Source organism: Microcaecilia unicolor, chromosome 3 (assembly GCF_901765095.1).
Source record: "Microcaecilia unicolor chromosome 3, aMicUni1.1, whole genome shotgun sequence".
NCBI lineage: Eukaryota > Metazoa > Chordata > Amphibia > Gymnophiona > Siphonopidae > Microcaecilia > Microcaecilia unicolor.
The window spans coordinates 20,462,836-20,476,143 of NC_044033.1; the positions used below are offsets into that span (position 1 = coordinate 20,462,836).

The window sequence follows — 13,308 nt, forward strand, 5'->3', positions numbered from 1 at the left end:
TGGATGGCCTTTTAATTCTGATTTTCTTCAGGAAAGCACTCTGGGTACAAAACAAAATGTGGCTATATGTGGTTACAATGATAATAAACTGGATTTTTCGAGGCATATTTCAATCAAACAGTATCTTCATAACTGGTGCACTTCAGAAAGATAATGCACAAGCAGTCAGGCCCCCAGTGCGAACGTTTTTTCTGCTTCTGCAATGGCAAACAGTATCTCATTTCTCATGCCTGACATTATCACCATGTAAGCTTCATTCAATTTCTCCCGAACGAATGCGAAACAGTCACAACTGCGTGTCTTCTTTTCAAACTAATTTCCGCAAAGTGCCTGGGCTGGGTTCCCCCAGATCATCATACACATCCCATGTCAAAACCTCCAGAAACGTAGCCACAATATTGCAAACTTGGTGCTTTTCGGTCTTCACGACAATCCTTTGGCTTAGTTTTCTTTGACTCTTTCTGGGTCCCTTGGTTTAAAAAGCAGGGGTGTAGCCAGACTTTGGCGGGAGGGGGATCCAGAGCCCGAGGGGAGGGGGCATATTTTAGACCCTCCCCCAGTCGCCACCACCAAAAACTTTGACCCCCCCTGCCGACGACCCTCTTGACCCCCCCTCCCGCCGCCAACCCTCCCCCACTGCCGTCTACTTTTGCTAGCGGGGAAACTCAACCCCCCCCCCCCCCCAGCCGAGGTCCTCTTCTTCCTTCATTCTGTTTCTGAGTCTGACGTTCTGCACGTTGTACGTGCAGGACGTCAGACTCAGAGACAGAACGAAGGAAGAAAAGGGCCTCGGGTTGCGGGGGTTGGGGTCCCCCACCAGCAAAGGTAGCAGACGGCGGGAGGGGGGGGGGTCGAGAGGGTCGTCGACAGGGCGGTCCAGGGCCAAATCTATGGGGGCCCCACGTAGCTATACCCCTGGTTTAAGGTCCACTGTACTAACCACTAGGCTGCCCCTCTGCTCTGCAGGGATGTCTGTGCGGTCATTCTTCTAAGAATGCTACTAGACAGACGTCCTTGTCCTTATTTTTTTTCTTTGCTGTTCATATGTTGGACCTTCCAGTTTGTCAAATGGCTGTTCATTCTGGACCTCCATCTCATGTATTTTCGAATAGGAAATCCCGATAATATTTCCTGTTGGAAAATACATGTGAGATGGATGGCTGTTTTGAACATTATGAGCTGGATGTCTCTATTCTGACCCTGGATGTTCTTTTGAAAATGCCCTTCCCACATTTTTAGATGCAATGGGGCAAATTCTGGCTACACTTAGGATGTCAGATTTAAACTGGGAAAGGTGATAAAGCTGTCAAGGGCAGCTCTGAGGGGGGGCAGGGCACAGCAATTTCCAGCACCAATGCAAGCAAAAAAAAAACATTCTGCAAAAAGTTTATGGGCCCAAACAGCCATCATTTGTTCAGAAACGGCAAAGAAAAGATTCAGGAGCCAAATTTCCACATCGCCATGTCACAGTGAATACAGTTCCCTGCATTAGCTGCTGAGACAGAGGAGACTTCCATCAGAAACAGTTGGTACAAACTCCAGAACAGGTTGGGTGTGTACGGACCAGGTCCCCTCAGGAGGAGAATGAAATTCATCGCCTTCAGAAATCAAAAGGTAGCTACCCACCCTCCTTTATCCAGGCCTCAGTGCTCAAAAACAGATCTCTGGCAGTCTGCTGCAGATACAGAGTTACAGCTACCGCTGTACTGCCATCTGTTGCGAAATCCATAGGACCAACTGGGCAGAAAGGGCCATTCTGCCTAGGGATCAATACACTTATGTTCTGGAAATTCTGCTCTTACTAAAACTGCTGTGAGGGGGGAAGGAGAGTCAGGACCAAAAACGGCAGAGAACCAGAAAAGAGAGAAATCACGTTGGGCTTGCAAGGAGTGATAATATCAAGTCTCGGGTTGAAGCGGTTGGCCCACAAGTGTAACAGAAGAAGATGGCAAGGATAGTGGGTTGGCTGAGAGTTAGGACATTTTCAGCACAGTGAGAAGAGTGGAAGACGGTACAGAGCTAAAGCAGCATAAACTGAGGCAACCAGGCAGAGCGAAGTGATTACAAGTGCACTGTGGTACTTGTAGTCCCAGATTTTTCCATTTGGAAAGAAGCACAGCACCTACCAAAATGTATCATCATGGATGTCAATAAAATAAGATGGGGTGTCCCCCCCCCCCCCTCTCTCTCTAGAAATACGGAAATTTTTTCATGAACTCTAGAATAGGCAAAAGTGGGCAGTGTGAACTCTAAAAAAAAAATGGGAGAAGCTGGCTACTTGGTCTCCATCAACCCATATCATTCACCTTCCTCCCACAAAAAATGACATTCATGTAAAAAAAAATTAGATGAGGTGTCCCCTCTTTCTCTTCAGAAATGGGAGAAGCTGGCTACTCGGTCTCCATCAACCCATATCATTCACCTTCCTCCCACAAAAAATGACATTCATGTAAAAAAAATTAGATGAGGTGTCCCCTCTTTCTCTTCAGAAATGGGAGAAGCTGGCTACTCGGTCTCCATCAACCCATATCATTCACCTTCCTCCCACAAAAAATGACATTCATGTAAAAAAAAATTAGATGAGGTGTCCCCTCTTTCTCTTCAGAAATGGGAGAAGCTGGCTACTCGGTCTCCATCAACCCATATCATTCACCTTCCTCCCACAAAAAATGACATTCATGTAAAAAAAAATTAGATGAGGTGTCCCCTCTTTCTCTTCAGAAATGGGAGAAGCTGGCTACTCGGTCTCCATCAACCCATATCATTCACCTTCCTCCCACAAAAAATGACATTCATGTAAAAAAAAATTAGATGAGGTGTCCCCTCTTTCTCTTCAGAAATGGGAGAAGCTGGCTACTCGGTCTCCATCAACCCATATCATTCACCTTCCTCCCACAAAAAATGACATTCATGTAAAAAAAAATTAGATGAGGTGTCCCCTCTTTCTCTTCAGAAATGGGAGAAGTTGGCTACTCGGTCTCCATCAACCCATATCATTCACCTTCCTCCCACAAAAAATGACATTCATGTAAAAAAAAATTAGATGAGGTGTCCCCTCTTTCTCTTCAGAAATGGGAGAAGTTGGCTACTCGGTCTCCATCAACCCATATCATTTACCTCCCCCCCCCCCCCCACCCCACAAAAAAATAGAATTGTAATATCACCTTCATTAATACAGAAATACTCATCTGCATCGATGGAATGGCAACTGTCCAGCTGAAATATCTACATCTGAAGGAAAATAAAAGCCCTTGGAAATTTCATGGAGTGTGTCCCTCACTACCACACTGTAATGCCACATTTCTCTGTCTGAATTGAACTCATGCAGGATGCTGTAAGGAGGAACGTAGCAAGAAACAGTCTCAGAGCACCAGTCAGTCCCTGGACTGGTGCTGCTCTGAGACTGTTTGCTTAGATGAAATTTGGGGCTGGAATTTTGACTCTGTGGAAGGTGCAAATCTTTTTTCCAATAAGCTATATTTAAATAACACCCCAAACCACAGCCTGTCAACATAGACATTTTGTCTCAAAAAAAAAACAAAACACAAAAAAATAGCATCCAAGGACTTAAGAGTTTGTTGAACTAGGGTAATGATCTGCCCTGGGTTCAAATCCCAGCCAAGCCCTGCCATTCATTTCATTCCTATCCTACCTTTTCCCCCTTCACCAGCTGGGAAAGACTGGAAAGCAGAGGGTTACAGAACATTACAGCCACAGGTGACTGGTGGCTGTCTGTGGCTACGTGAAATGAGTTACAAGCTCTATTTTTGAACTTCAAATCCATAACACAGACTGGGTGGCGACAATCAGTAGCCAGTTCCTCAACCCTTGTTTTGGCTACATGAGTATTTTAGGAATTATGATGTAAAGCTGGGATGGGCAACCTACAGCTCATGAACCACTTCTGTCCCACAAGCATCCTTCATCTGGTTCACCAACCCCAGAACCTCGGTAACACCAGTCTGCCTGCACAATTTGAGGGGGGGGGGGGGGGGAGGAAGGTCCATGGCAATGAGGGAGGGTGGACTAGTGCCGCAGCTCAGAGCAGGACATAGCTAGAGGAATCCTGCTGGTTTTGATTGTAAGAACGGTTGATGCTGTCCAGGGGTGGTAGTTTCCGACGTGCTCTGCCGACACGCAGTCCTCCACTTTCAGACAGGTCTGTCTGCTGGCGTCACAAAGCATGATCTAGTGCTGGAGAGTGGAGAACTGTGCCATACATGCGTGCTTCATGACTCTGGAGGAAGGGGGTGAGGAGAGGATGCCAAGTCCCTCCAGGAGACTCTGAGTTCCTTTTGTCAGTCGGCATGCTGCAGTCTACTAGGCGAAGGGGAAAAAGGCGGTTGACTAGAGAATGATCATGGCAGACTAGGTGGCTGTCTGGAGGCAAGATGACGTCCCTTTCCCCACCTTGCTTTCTATTTATTATGATTAAGGGGCATCCCCACTCCCAGTTCTTAACTTGGCTCCCAGGAATAGCACCATATTTCAGTACGGCCCTCAGACCCAACAGGTTTGTCGAACCCGCTGTAAAGTGTGCTGGGATCACGGATCATGTCTGGATGAGACGAAAGCTAGAAGTACAACTAGCATCAACGCTCTGGTGTCACAGCTAGAACACTGCGAACTGATGCGTGTTCCATACCCTGCTTTGCCATGGATTCCTGTCCCCCAGGCCAACCCTCCCTGCAGAAGCGATGTTTTACTTTTTTTCACCGTGGGCCTACTTAAGACTTCAAAGCAGACGCTAATATCAAAACGAGGAAGACTTAAAATAAAATGGCTATTCTGAACAGGCCAATTCAGAAAAGTGACAAAATCCTAACAGCATCACACAATGGAGGAATAGGCCTAGTGGTTAGAGCACCGGTCTCAACACTTATGTACCCAGAGGTGGCCGATTCAAATCCCACTGCAGCTCCTTGTGACCTTGGGCAAGTCACTTAACCTTCCACTGCCTCAGGTACAAACTCAGATTGTGAGTCCTCCGGGGACAGGGAAACGTAACTCACCTTGAACTACTACTGAAAAAGGTGTGAGCAAAATCCAAATAAATACATACGTTGGTAGAAAAGGCTTCCCTGATTACTGGAGCTGTATATTGAAAGTGTTTCATAAAAGAGTGTACGTTGAACAACATGAATTGCTTAAAATTAAACCACTGTCTAAAGCCATCCATTTACTTCTGCCTTCAGTCACTGATCAGGCTGTTGCCACAGTCACAAAATGGATGCCCAACGCCAGGGTGCACAGGACTTGAAAACTACTTGTCCAGGCCAAGCACAGGTAAAGCTCCCCTTAATTTATTTTTGTTATTTTTTTATTTTTGTTACATTTGTACCCTGCGCTTTCCCACTCATGGCAGGCTCAATGCGGCTTACATGGGGCAATGGAGGGTTAAGTGACTTGCCCAGAGTCACAAGGAGCTGCCTGTGCTTGAAGTGGGAATCGAACTCAGTTCCTCAGGACCAAAGTCCACCACCCTAACCACTAGGCCACTCCTCCCTCCACTGTTGCTACTATTTGAGATTCTACATGGAATGTTGCTATTCCACTAGCAACATTCCATGTAGAAGTCGGCCCTTGCAGATCACCAATGTGGCCGCGCAGGCTTCTGCAAGTCTGACGTCCTGCACGTACGTGCAGGATGTCAGACTCACAGAAGCAGAAGCCTGCGCAGCCTTCTACATGGAATGTTGCTAGTGGAATAGCAACATTCCATGTAGAATCTCCAATAGTAGCAACATTCCATGTAGAATCTCCAATAGTATCTATTTTATTTTTTGTTACATTTGTACCCTGCGCTTTCCCACTCATGGCAGGCTCAATGCGGCTTACATGGGGCAATGGAGGGTTAAGTGACTTGCCCAGAGTCACAAGGAGCTGCCTGTGCCTGAAATGGGAATCGAACTCAGTTCCTCAGTTCCCCAGGACCAAAGTCCACCACCCTAACCACTAGGCCACTCCTCCACTCGCAATGAAGACTTAGTTATGCCACATCAAAATCAATACCAGCACCAAGTCAGTCGACAAAGCAAAGCTGTGGGAATGCAGAAGTTTCTGGAAGAGTGGGAATGCAGAATAATATTTTAAAAGCTGTGGCTGTTGGGTTCACAAATGTTGCAGCTAAGAGAGATATTTCTTAATGTCAGTCACAGTTACCTGCCCCTCCCCCCTCAGCTATCCACAATTTGCACACGTTTGATCTAAGTGACTCAAATTTGCATACTTTGGTACTGAAAGTGCACTGGGCCTACAAGGAATGGAACTGAAGACCTCAGTTCCCGCCGCTAAATGTCATAATTACAGAACAAAAACATCCTTCCGTCCGCATTGTAGAATTAAAAGTAAGCGCTGAGGGTTAAAGCTGATTCTTCTGTTTTGTCAATTTAATGTGTGTGAACAGTTTTCAGTGCCGACTATCCGGCACTTGAGTTATCCTGTTGTCCCCAGACTGAAAACAGCACTAGACAGCAGGTCCTGTAAGATTTCACCCCACACTGCTGACCTGACTTCACCAGTTTGGCTCCAGAGGCATCACACCTCCTCCAGTGGGACCAAAGGGTAAACTTACTCCATCTAACCCCCTGGCCTTCCCTTCAGAGACTGAACTTGGAAACTGGCCGGTGCCAGTCTAGAGATGCAGGCCACTGCTCCACTGACGCACGAGCCGTGGTGGCTGCCACAAAGTGCCTTCCCGGCTAAGCTCAGGGATGGAAGTGTCGGGCACCTCAGATGCATGCTGTCAAGCTAGTTCAAAAAAACAAAAATACAGGCCACCCAGTTTTGTTTTGTTTTTTTTTATCATTGCTCTGCCCCTTCCAGAAGCATGTAGAGAAAAGAAATTACAAAAATACGTGTAGAAAAATAGCAGATTGCTGAATCAATCAAAATATACACCAGCACGTTTCTCCAGAGGTTCAAACTCCAAAGCACACAGAGATTTTCCTTCCCCTTTAAAAGGCGCGAACCTATGTCTGTGCTTTGCTAGAAAAAGCAGGTCAACAGAACAAGGGTTAAAACAAAAAAAAATATTAAAAGCAGCATTCTCTGTGTAGAACTACGCTGGGTTACACCTTCAATGACCTTGGGTTGTTACTGCTGGACAACTGTACAAGGCAACAAAGTATTGGCGCCTTCCCACGCCAACAGAACCAAGCCACTGGCCCAGCCATTAATAAGCTTAAACTCAAAACAACCTCAACCGCTCCTCTACGGTTCACATTATTCTCAACATGTCTCCGACACCTTTAGACAGTTCTCAGTCTTCTTTTAAAAAAAAAAAAAACTGACTTGCTTCTACACTGACAAACCTCCTCACTTCCCCGGAACTCCCTTCTGACAATACACTGCCACTGCTAATAACTGTATGAATTAGATAGAAGAAGCTGTCCTCAGTGATGAGATCAATGTTCCATATCACAAACTGTCTCTGCCCTTGACTGCTGTCCAGTCAGCTGGCGTTGATCAGTCGGTCACTTTTTTTTTGTTTGTTTTTTTTGGATCTCCTTCAGTAGGCACATGATGGTTCTTCAATTGGAGCAATTGGGCTCAATGGTTTCAAGGTGCTGAGGGAGCGGAAGGCGAAGGTCGATGGGTCGTAGATGTAGTGTGGAGTTGGGCGACTTCCGCCAATACTCTGCAACAAACAAAAACAAAACAGTGGATGAATAACAGAACATGTTGACGAATAATACAAAGCGCTATCAATGATATTGGACGGACTTTGTCTTTAACGGACTGTCACTCTGGTTCCCACAGAGACACAACACTGAGCGGTACAAAGGGCCTCAAGTTCGGTTCTTAAATAGAACAAACCAGTTTGTTAATGTTGTCAGAACAGGAATCCTAGTACTCTAGGGTGCCCAACTTTCACATGCTTGTTTGAACATCATTATGGAGCATTTGTGATAAGAAAGGGAGATATATCTTAAAAGTTTAATAAAAAAGAAATGGGTTGGATAGATTATTGTGCAGATTCATTTTTTAAAAATTAGCTTTTTTTGTTTAAAACCAAAATTGTGGGGCTATACCTTCTTTCACCATGCATTTGAGTAATCGTTCAAGTATTTCCCCTACGTCAAGTCCCCTCCCTGCCCATCTTTAAGTCTCTGCTTAAAGCCCACCTCTTCAATGCTGCCTTCGGCACCTAACTCTTACCTTCAGGATATCCGGACTGCCCCAAATTGACTGCCCCCATCGTATCGTCTACTCACTTGTCCTTTAGATTGTAAGCTCTTTGAGCAGGGCCTGTCCTTTTATGTTAAATTGTACAGCGCTGCGTAACCCTAGTAGCGCTTTAGAAATGTTTAGTAGTAGTAGTAGTATTTCGAGTCATATGTGAATGCTAACCTCGGCGGAAATGAGAAGCCCACCCTTCCATATAGTTTAAACATTTTAAAGCTGCCCTGCAAATGTCCTATGATCCCACAATTCCTCTCCAAGCTTCTCCTTAGTTCCAGAAAGGCTAATGGACTAACTTTTTAGAAGGGTGATAAACACCTCTTGTCTAGCCTAGATTTACAATGCACCATATAAAACCTTTCTGAAAAGATTCTTTCCCTAAAAGGCTATGGCAAATACCTTAGACAATCCCCAAAGATTGAATTTATGAACCAAGACACCCTTACACCATAGGAAGTGGCTCTTCCTTTATACTGGCAGGGCACCAGGGAAAACCTGGTAAAGTTACAAGCATTCAGGCCAGTCTCACACCCCTTGAACATCAAGTCTTCCTTTGAAGAGACAGCCTGTACTTAAGTACTTGTTCTGGAACTGAATAATTGATCCCATACAAAACATACCAGGAGAAGTCTAACTCACAAATCACTAATGGATGTTCTTTTGTGAAGAGATTACGCCTTTCAGAAATAAACCTAGGCCTTATTTTGTCCTTTGGCTAGTAGAAAGACCTGTCTAGGAACCTTTGACCCTCCAGTGTCATGCTTGGCATATGAAGATTAAATAGGCTGAGACCCCATCCTAAAAGGCCACCCTAATGGATTTCAATTTGCAGTCAGCCTGTCAAAGTTCAAAGCCACTTCAGTCTTTGCCTCGCTGAAAAGCCTAAATCAAATGCAATCACTGTCCATAAGAGTTTAGGATCTGACCAAACCATTTGTAACCATGAGCGAATCAATTAAAAAAAACACACAAACCAAACAAGGACGTGCAACAGATTACCAATAATTAGAAATTACTTGGCCAACAAAATAGTTATTATTATTATTAGCATTTGTATAGCGCTACCAGACGCACGCAGTGCTGAACACCTGATACAAAGAGACAGTCCCTGCTCAAAAGAGCTTACAATCTAAGTATACAGACAGACAAGACAGTTACGGGTGAGGGAAGTAATAGGTGAGAAGGGAGGAAGGGACAAGGGGAGGGCAATTGTGGCTAGGAGCTAAAAGCAGCAGTGAAAAGGTGGGTTTTCAGCATAGATTTGAAAACAGCTAGAGATGAAGCTAGACGTATAGGTCCAGGAAGTCTTTTCCAGGCATAAGGTGCCGCGAGAGAAAAAGAGCGAAGCCTGGAGTTAGCAGTGGAGGAGGAGGAGGACGACAAAAGAGATTTGTCAAGCGAGCGGAGTTCACGGGGAGGAATGTAGGGAGAGATGAGAGCGGAGAGGTAATGGGGGGCTGCAGAGTGGATGCATTTAAAGGTCAGTATGAGAAGTTTAAATTGAATGCGGAAGCGGACAGGGAGCCAGTGAAGTGACTTGAGGAGTGGGCTAGTGTGGGTATAATGATTCTGGCGGAAAACAAGTCGTGCCGCAGAATTTTGGACAGATTGGAGAGGAGAGAGATGGCTGAGCGGAAGACCAGTGAGAAGTAAACTGCAATAGTCCAAGCGAGAGGCGACAAGGGTGTGGATAAGGGTTCTAGCAGCGTATTCAGAAAGGAAGGGGCAAATTTTGCTAATGTAGATAAAGAAGCGACAGGTTTTGGCGATCTGTTGAATATGGGCAGAGAAGGAGAGAGAGGAATCAAAGATGACTCCAAGGTTACGAGCCGAGGAGACAGGGAGGATGTGAGTGCCATTAACAGAGATAGAGAAAGGAGGAAGAGGGTAGGTGGGTTTAGGGGGAAAAATGAGAAGTTCAGTTTTGGTCATGTTGAGCTTTAGATGGCTTTGAGACATCCAAGCAGCAATGTCAGACAAGCAGACTGAGATTTTGTCCTGGATCGAGGTTGAGATTTCAGGGGTGGAGATGTAGATCTGAGAGTCATCAGCGTAAAGATGGTACTGGAAGCCATGGGATGAAATCAGGGCACCAAGGGAAGAGGTATAGATGGTATCTACAGAGTACATACACTCAGGGCATGGGGCCTTCTATGTGGGACACGCTGGTTTTACTAGTTCTTTATCCATTGGGCATCCATTTTCCTGTCTGCTGGTTTTGGTCTTTACCAGGAGTGGCATCTGAAGCGGTGTCTGTACTTGGTGAACTTGAGTGTTGCCGGCCGAGCAGGAGGTAAAACTTTTTAAACAGCAGCTGCCACTTATGAAGGGCTGGGGCACTCGCACACGCCCTCCTTGCACTCGGAGGCCACAGAGACAGAGGGAGGAAGGTGCTGGGTGGCGGAAATCGGAGGGGGGGGGGGGCCTGAGACAAGAGAGAGGGGGAGGGGGTGGAGGTCCTGAGAAAAGAGGGGGAGGGGAGGTGTGGGAGTTCTCAGACGAGAGAGGGTGGGTTGGTCCTGGGGGGGAGGGGGGAGGAAGGGGTGATGAGGGGGGGAGGGGGAGTGGAGAGGGGGCCCTGGAACCTTCCTAGCGCCCGTTTCCTTTCTGTTGGAAACGGGCCTTTTTTACCAGTCTAAGTATAAAATGATAAAATTTACCATACATTTTAATGTTTTAAGTTTTTATTTTGAAGCTGCAGTCAGAGACCGTACATTTTTGTTGACAATGGCTCCGACGTCACCCAAAATTGCTTCCAACTTCAACTCCACAGCCCTGGTTTTTACCCTTCTTCCTGACCATCAGATTTTCAGCACTATCCAGGGACCGGACTACTTTTCTCTGTGCCTCTATCTTCCACCTGTTTACTAACCAGACCTGGAAGTCTGTCCTGAACTAGCTGCACCACACCAACATCACCAATTTCTTTCACAACCCCTTCTCATGTGAAGGGCAATTCTATAACTCAGGAGTAGAGAATGACACGGGGATGGGGACAGAACCCACAGGGACAGGGACAAACTTTGTCCATGTGCCATTTTCTAGTTGGAAGGGTAGGGTGGGGTGGTGGGAAGGAGGGTTATTATAGCTGCTCATTGTTATTACTGTTTTCTATTTCTAATTTATACACAACAGCTGCACAGCATATTGTTTCTTTTTATACTTGAATAAAAAGATTTAAATATAAAATCATAAGTGTTCAAGGCTTCTATAGATGAGGACAGAGCCCACGGGGACAGGGAGGGGACAGAACCTGCGTGGATGGGGCGGGGATGGAGACAGGGCCTGCGGGGATGGGGCAGGGACGGAGACAGAACCCATGGGGTGGGGATGGGGACAAACTTTGTCCCTGTGGCATTCTGTACTCAGCAGCTCACATTTACGCACATTACACATGTAAATATTCAGAATAACGGCACACCAAAGAAGAAATACTCTGCAGAAAACTCCAAGGAGAGCACTCGCAGCAGAGACGGCAACAAAAGGGGAAGAAACTGCAGGTCCGAAGGACAAAAAACTATTCATTGACGGCAGTGTTTTGGTGTCACGCCTGCATCGGGGGGGGGGGGGGGGGGGAGTCTTGTAGATGTTATACTACTACTTATCACTTCTATAGCGCTACAAGGCATACACAGCGCTGTACACCATACATGAAAAGACAGTCCCTGCTCAAAGAGCTCACAATCTAAAAATGGAATGTTGCTAGTGTAAAAGCAACATTCCATGTAGAATCTGAAATAGAAGCAACAGAATCTCCAATAGTAGCAACATTCCATGTAGAATCTCAAGTAATAGCAACATTCCAGAATCTCAAATAGTAACAACATCCCATGTTCCACTGCACTAACCACTAGGCTACTCCTCCACTAGCAACATTCCATCTAGAAGCCTGCCCTTGCAGATCAGCAACGTGGCCGCGCAGGCTTCTGTTTCTGTGAGTCTGACGCCCTGCACGTATGTGCAGGGCGTCAGACTCACAGAAACACAAGCCTACGCGGCCGCGTTGCTGATCTGCAAGAGCAGGCTTCTACATTACTACTACTACTACTTAGCACTTCTATAGCGCTACAAGGCATACGCAGCACTGTACACCATACATGAAAAGACAGTCCCTGCTCAAAGAGCTCACTAAATAGGACAGGCAAACAGACAGGACAACTAAGAGGTAAGGGAATAAAGAGGTGAGGATAAAAGGACAGGGCAAGTGAGTTGTGGTTAGGAGTCAAAAGCAGTGGTAAAGAGGTGGGCTTTGAGTCTGGACTTGAAAACGACCAAAGACGGGGCTAGACGTACAGGCTCGGGAAGTCTATTCCAGGCATGAGGTGCAGCAAGATAAAAGGAACGGAGTCTGGAATTAGCAGTAGAGGAGAAGGGGACAGACAAGACAGATTTATCCCAGAACGGAGTATCTGAGTGTGTGTGTGTGTGTGTGGGGGGGGGGGGGGGGGGCGTAGGGAGAGACAAGAGTGGAGAGGTACTGGGGAGCGATAGAGTGAATGCACTTGTAGGTCAGTAAGACAAGTTTGAATTGAATGCGGAAACAGATAGGGAGCCAGTGAAGTGACTTGAGGAGAGGGCTAATGTGAGCACAGCGACTCTGAGTCGCGCAGCAGAGTTTTGGACTGATTGAAGAGGAGAGAGATGACTAAGTGGGAGGCCGGTGAGAAGCAGGTTGCAATAATCTAGGCGAGAGGTGACAAGAGTGTAACAAAATACCAGCAATTCTGAAACGTGTCTGCACAGGGTAAACTAAAACAACAAAAATGTAATATGCCCAGGAGATCCAAAATAACGTTCACTTACAGAGGCCAGCAAACTATCTTTAAACCTGTCCAAAAGTAAGAAATGCTGTTCATTGAGTGCAAACATCTATTTCGCAATTGCTGGTGTTTTATGTTACATAGCATCTACAAGACCCCTGATGCAGTCACAATGCCGAAACACGGATAAGGGAATTACTTACAGACATGGGTACTGACCAGGTGAATAGGCGTTAGGAGTTAAAAGCAGCCTCAAAAAGGTGGGCTTTTAGCCTAGATTTGAATAAGGCCTGAGATGGAACTTGACGTACTGACTCAGGAAGTTTATTCCCGATTACCGCCAGGTTCACTCCGGTGCTACAAA

The 13,308-nt window shown here is 46.1% G+C and overlaps 1 protein-coding gene and 1 long non-coding RNA gene across 2 annotated transcripts in view; one reads left to right on the top strand and one right to left on the bottom strand.

The window, feature by feature from the left end:
• The first annotated feature begins 960 nt into the window (after positions 1-960).
• On the top strand, positions 961-3,527 carry LOC115465354. Its single transcript, XR_003941402.1, has 2 exons — positions 961-2,165; positions 2,354-3,527. It is a non-coding gene; the product is annotated as an uncharacterized LOC115465354 (long non-coding RNA).
• Positions 3,528-5,905: 2,378 nt separating this feature from the next.
• LOC115465355 overlaps positions 5,906-13,308 on the bottom strand; it is a 281,729-nt gene continuing 274,326 nt past the window's right edge. Inside the window, exon 5 of the mRNA XM_030195780.1 lies at positions 5,906-7,639. Within this exon, the coding sequence (XP_030051640.1) occupies positions 7,511-7,639 (129 nt within the window). The 3' untranslated portion in view covers positions 5,906-7,510. The remainder of the gene's footprint in view (positions 7,640-13,308) is intronic.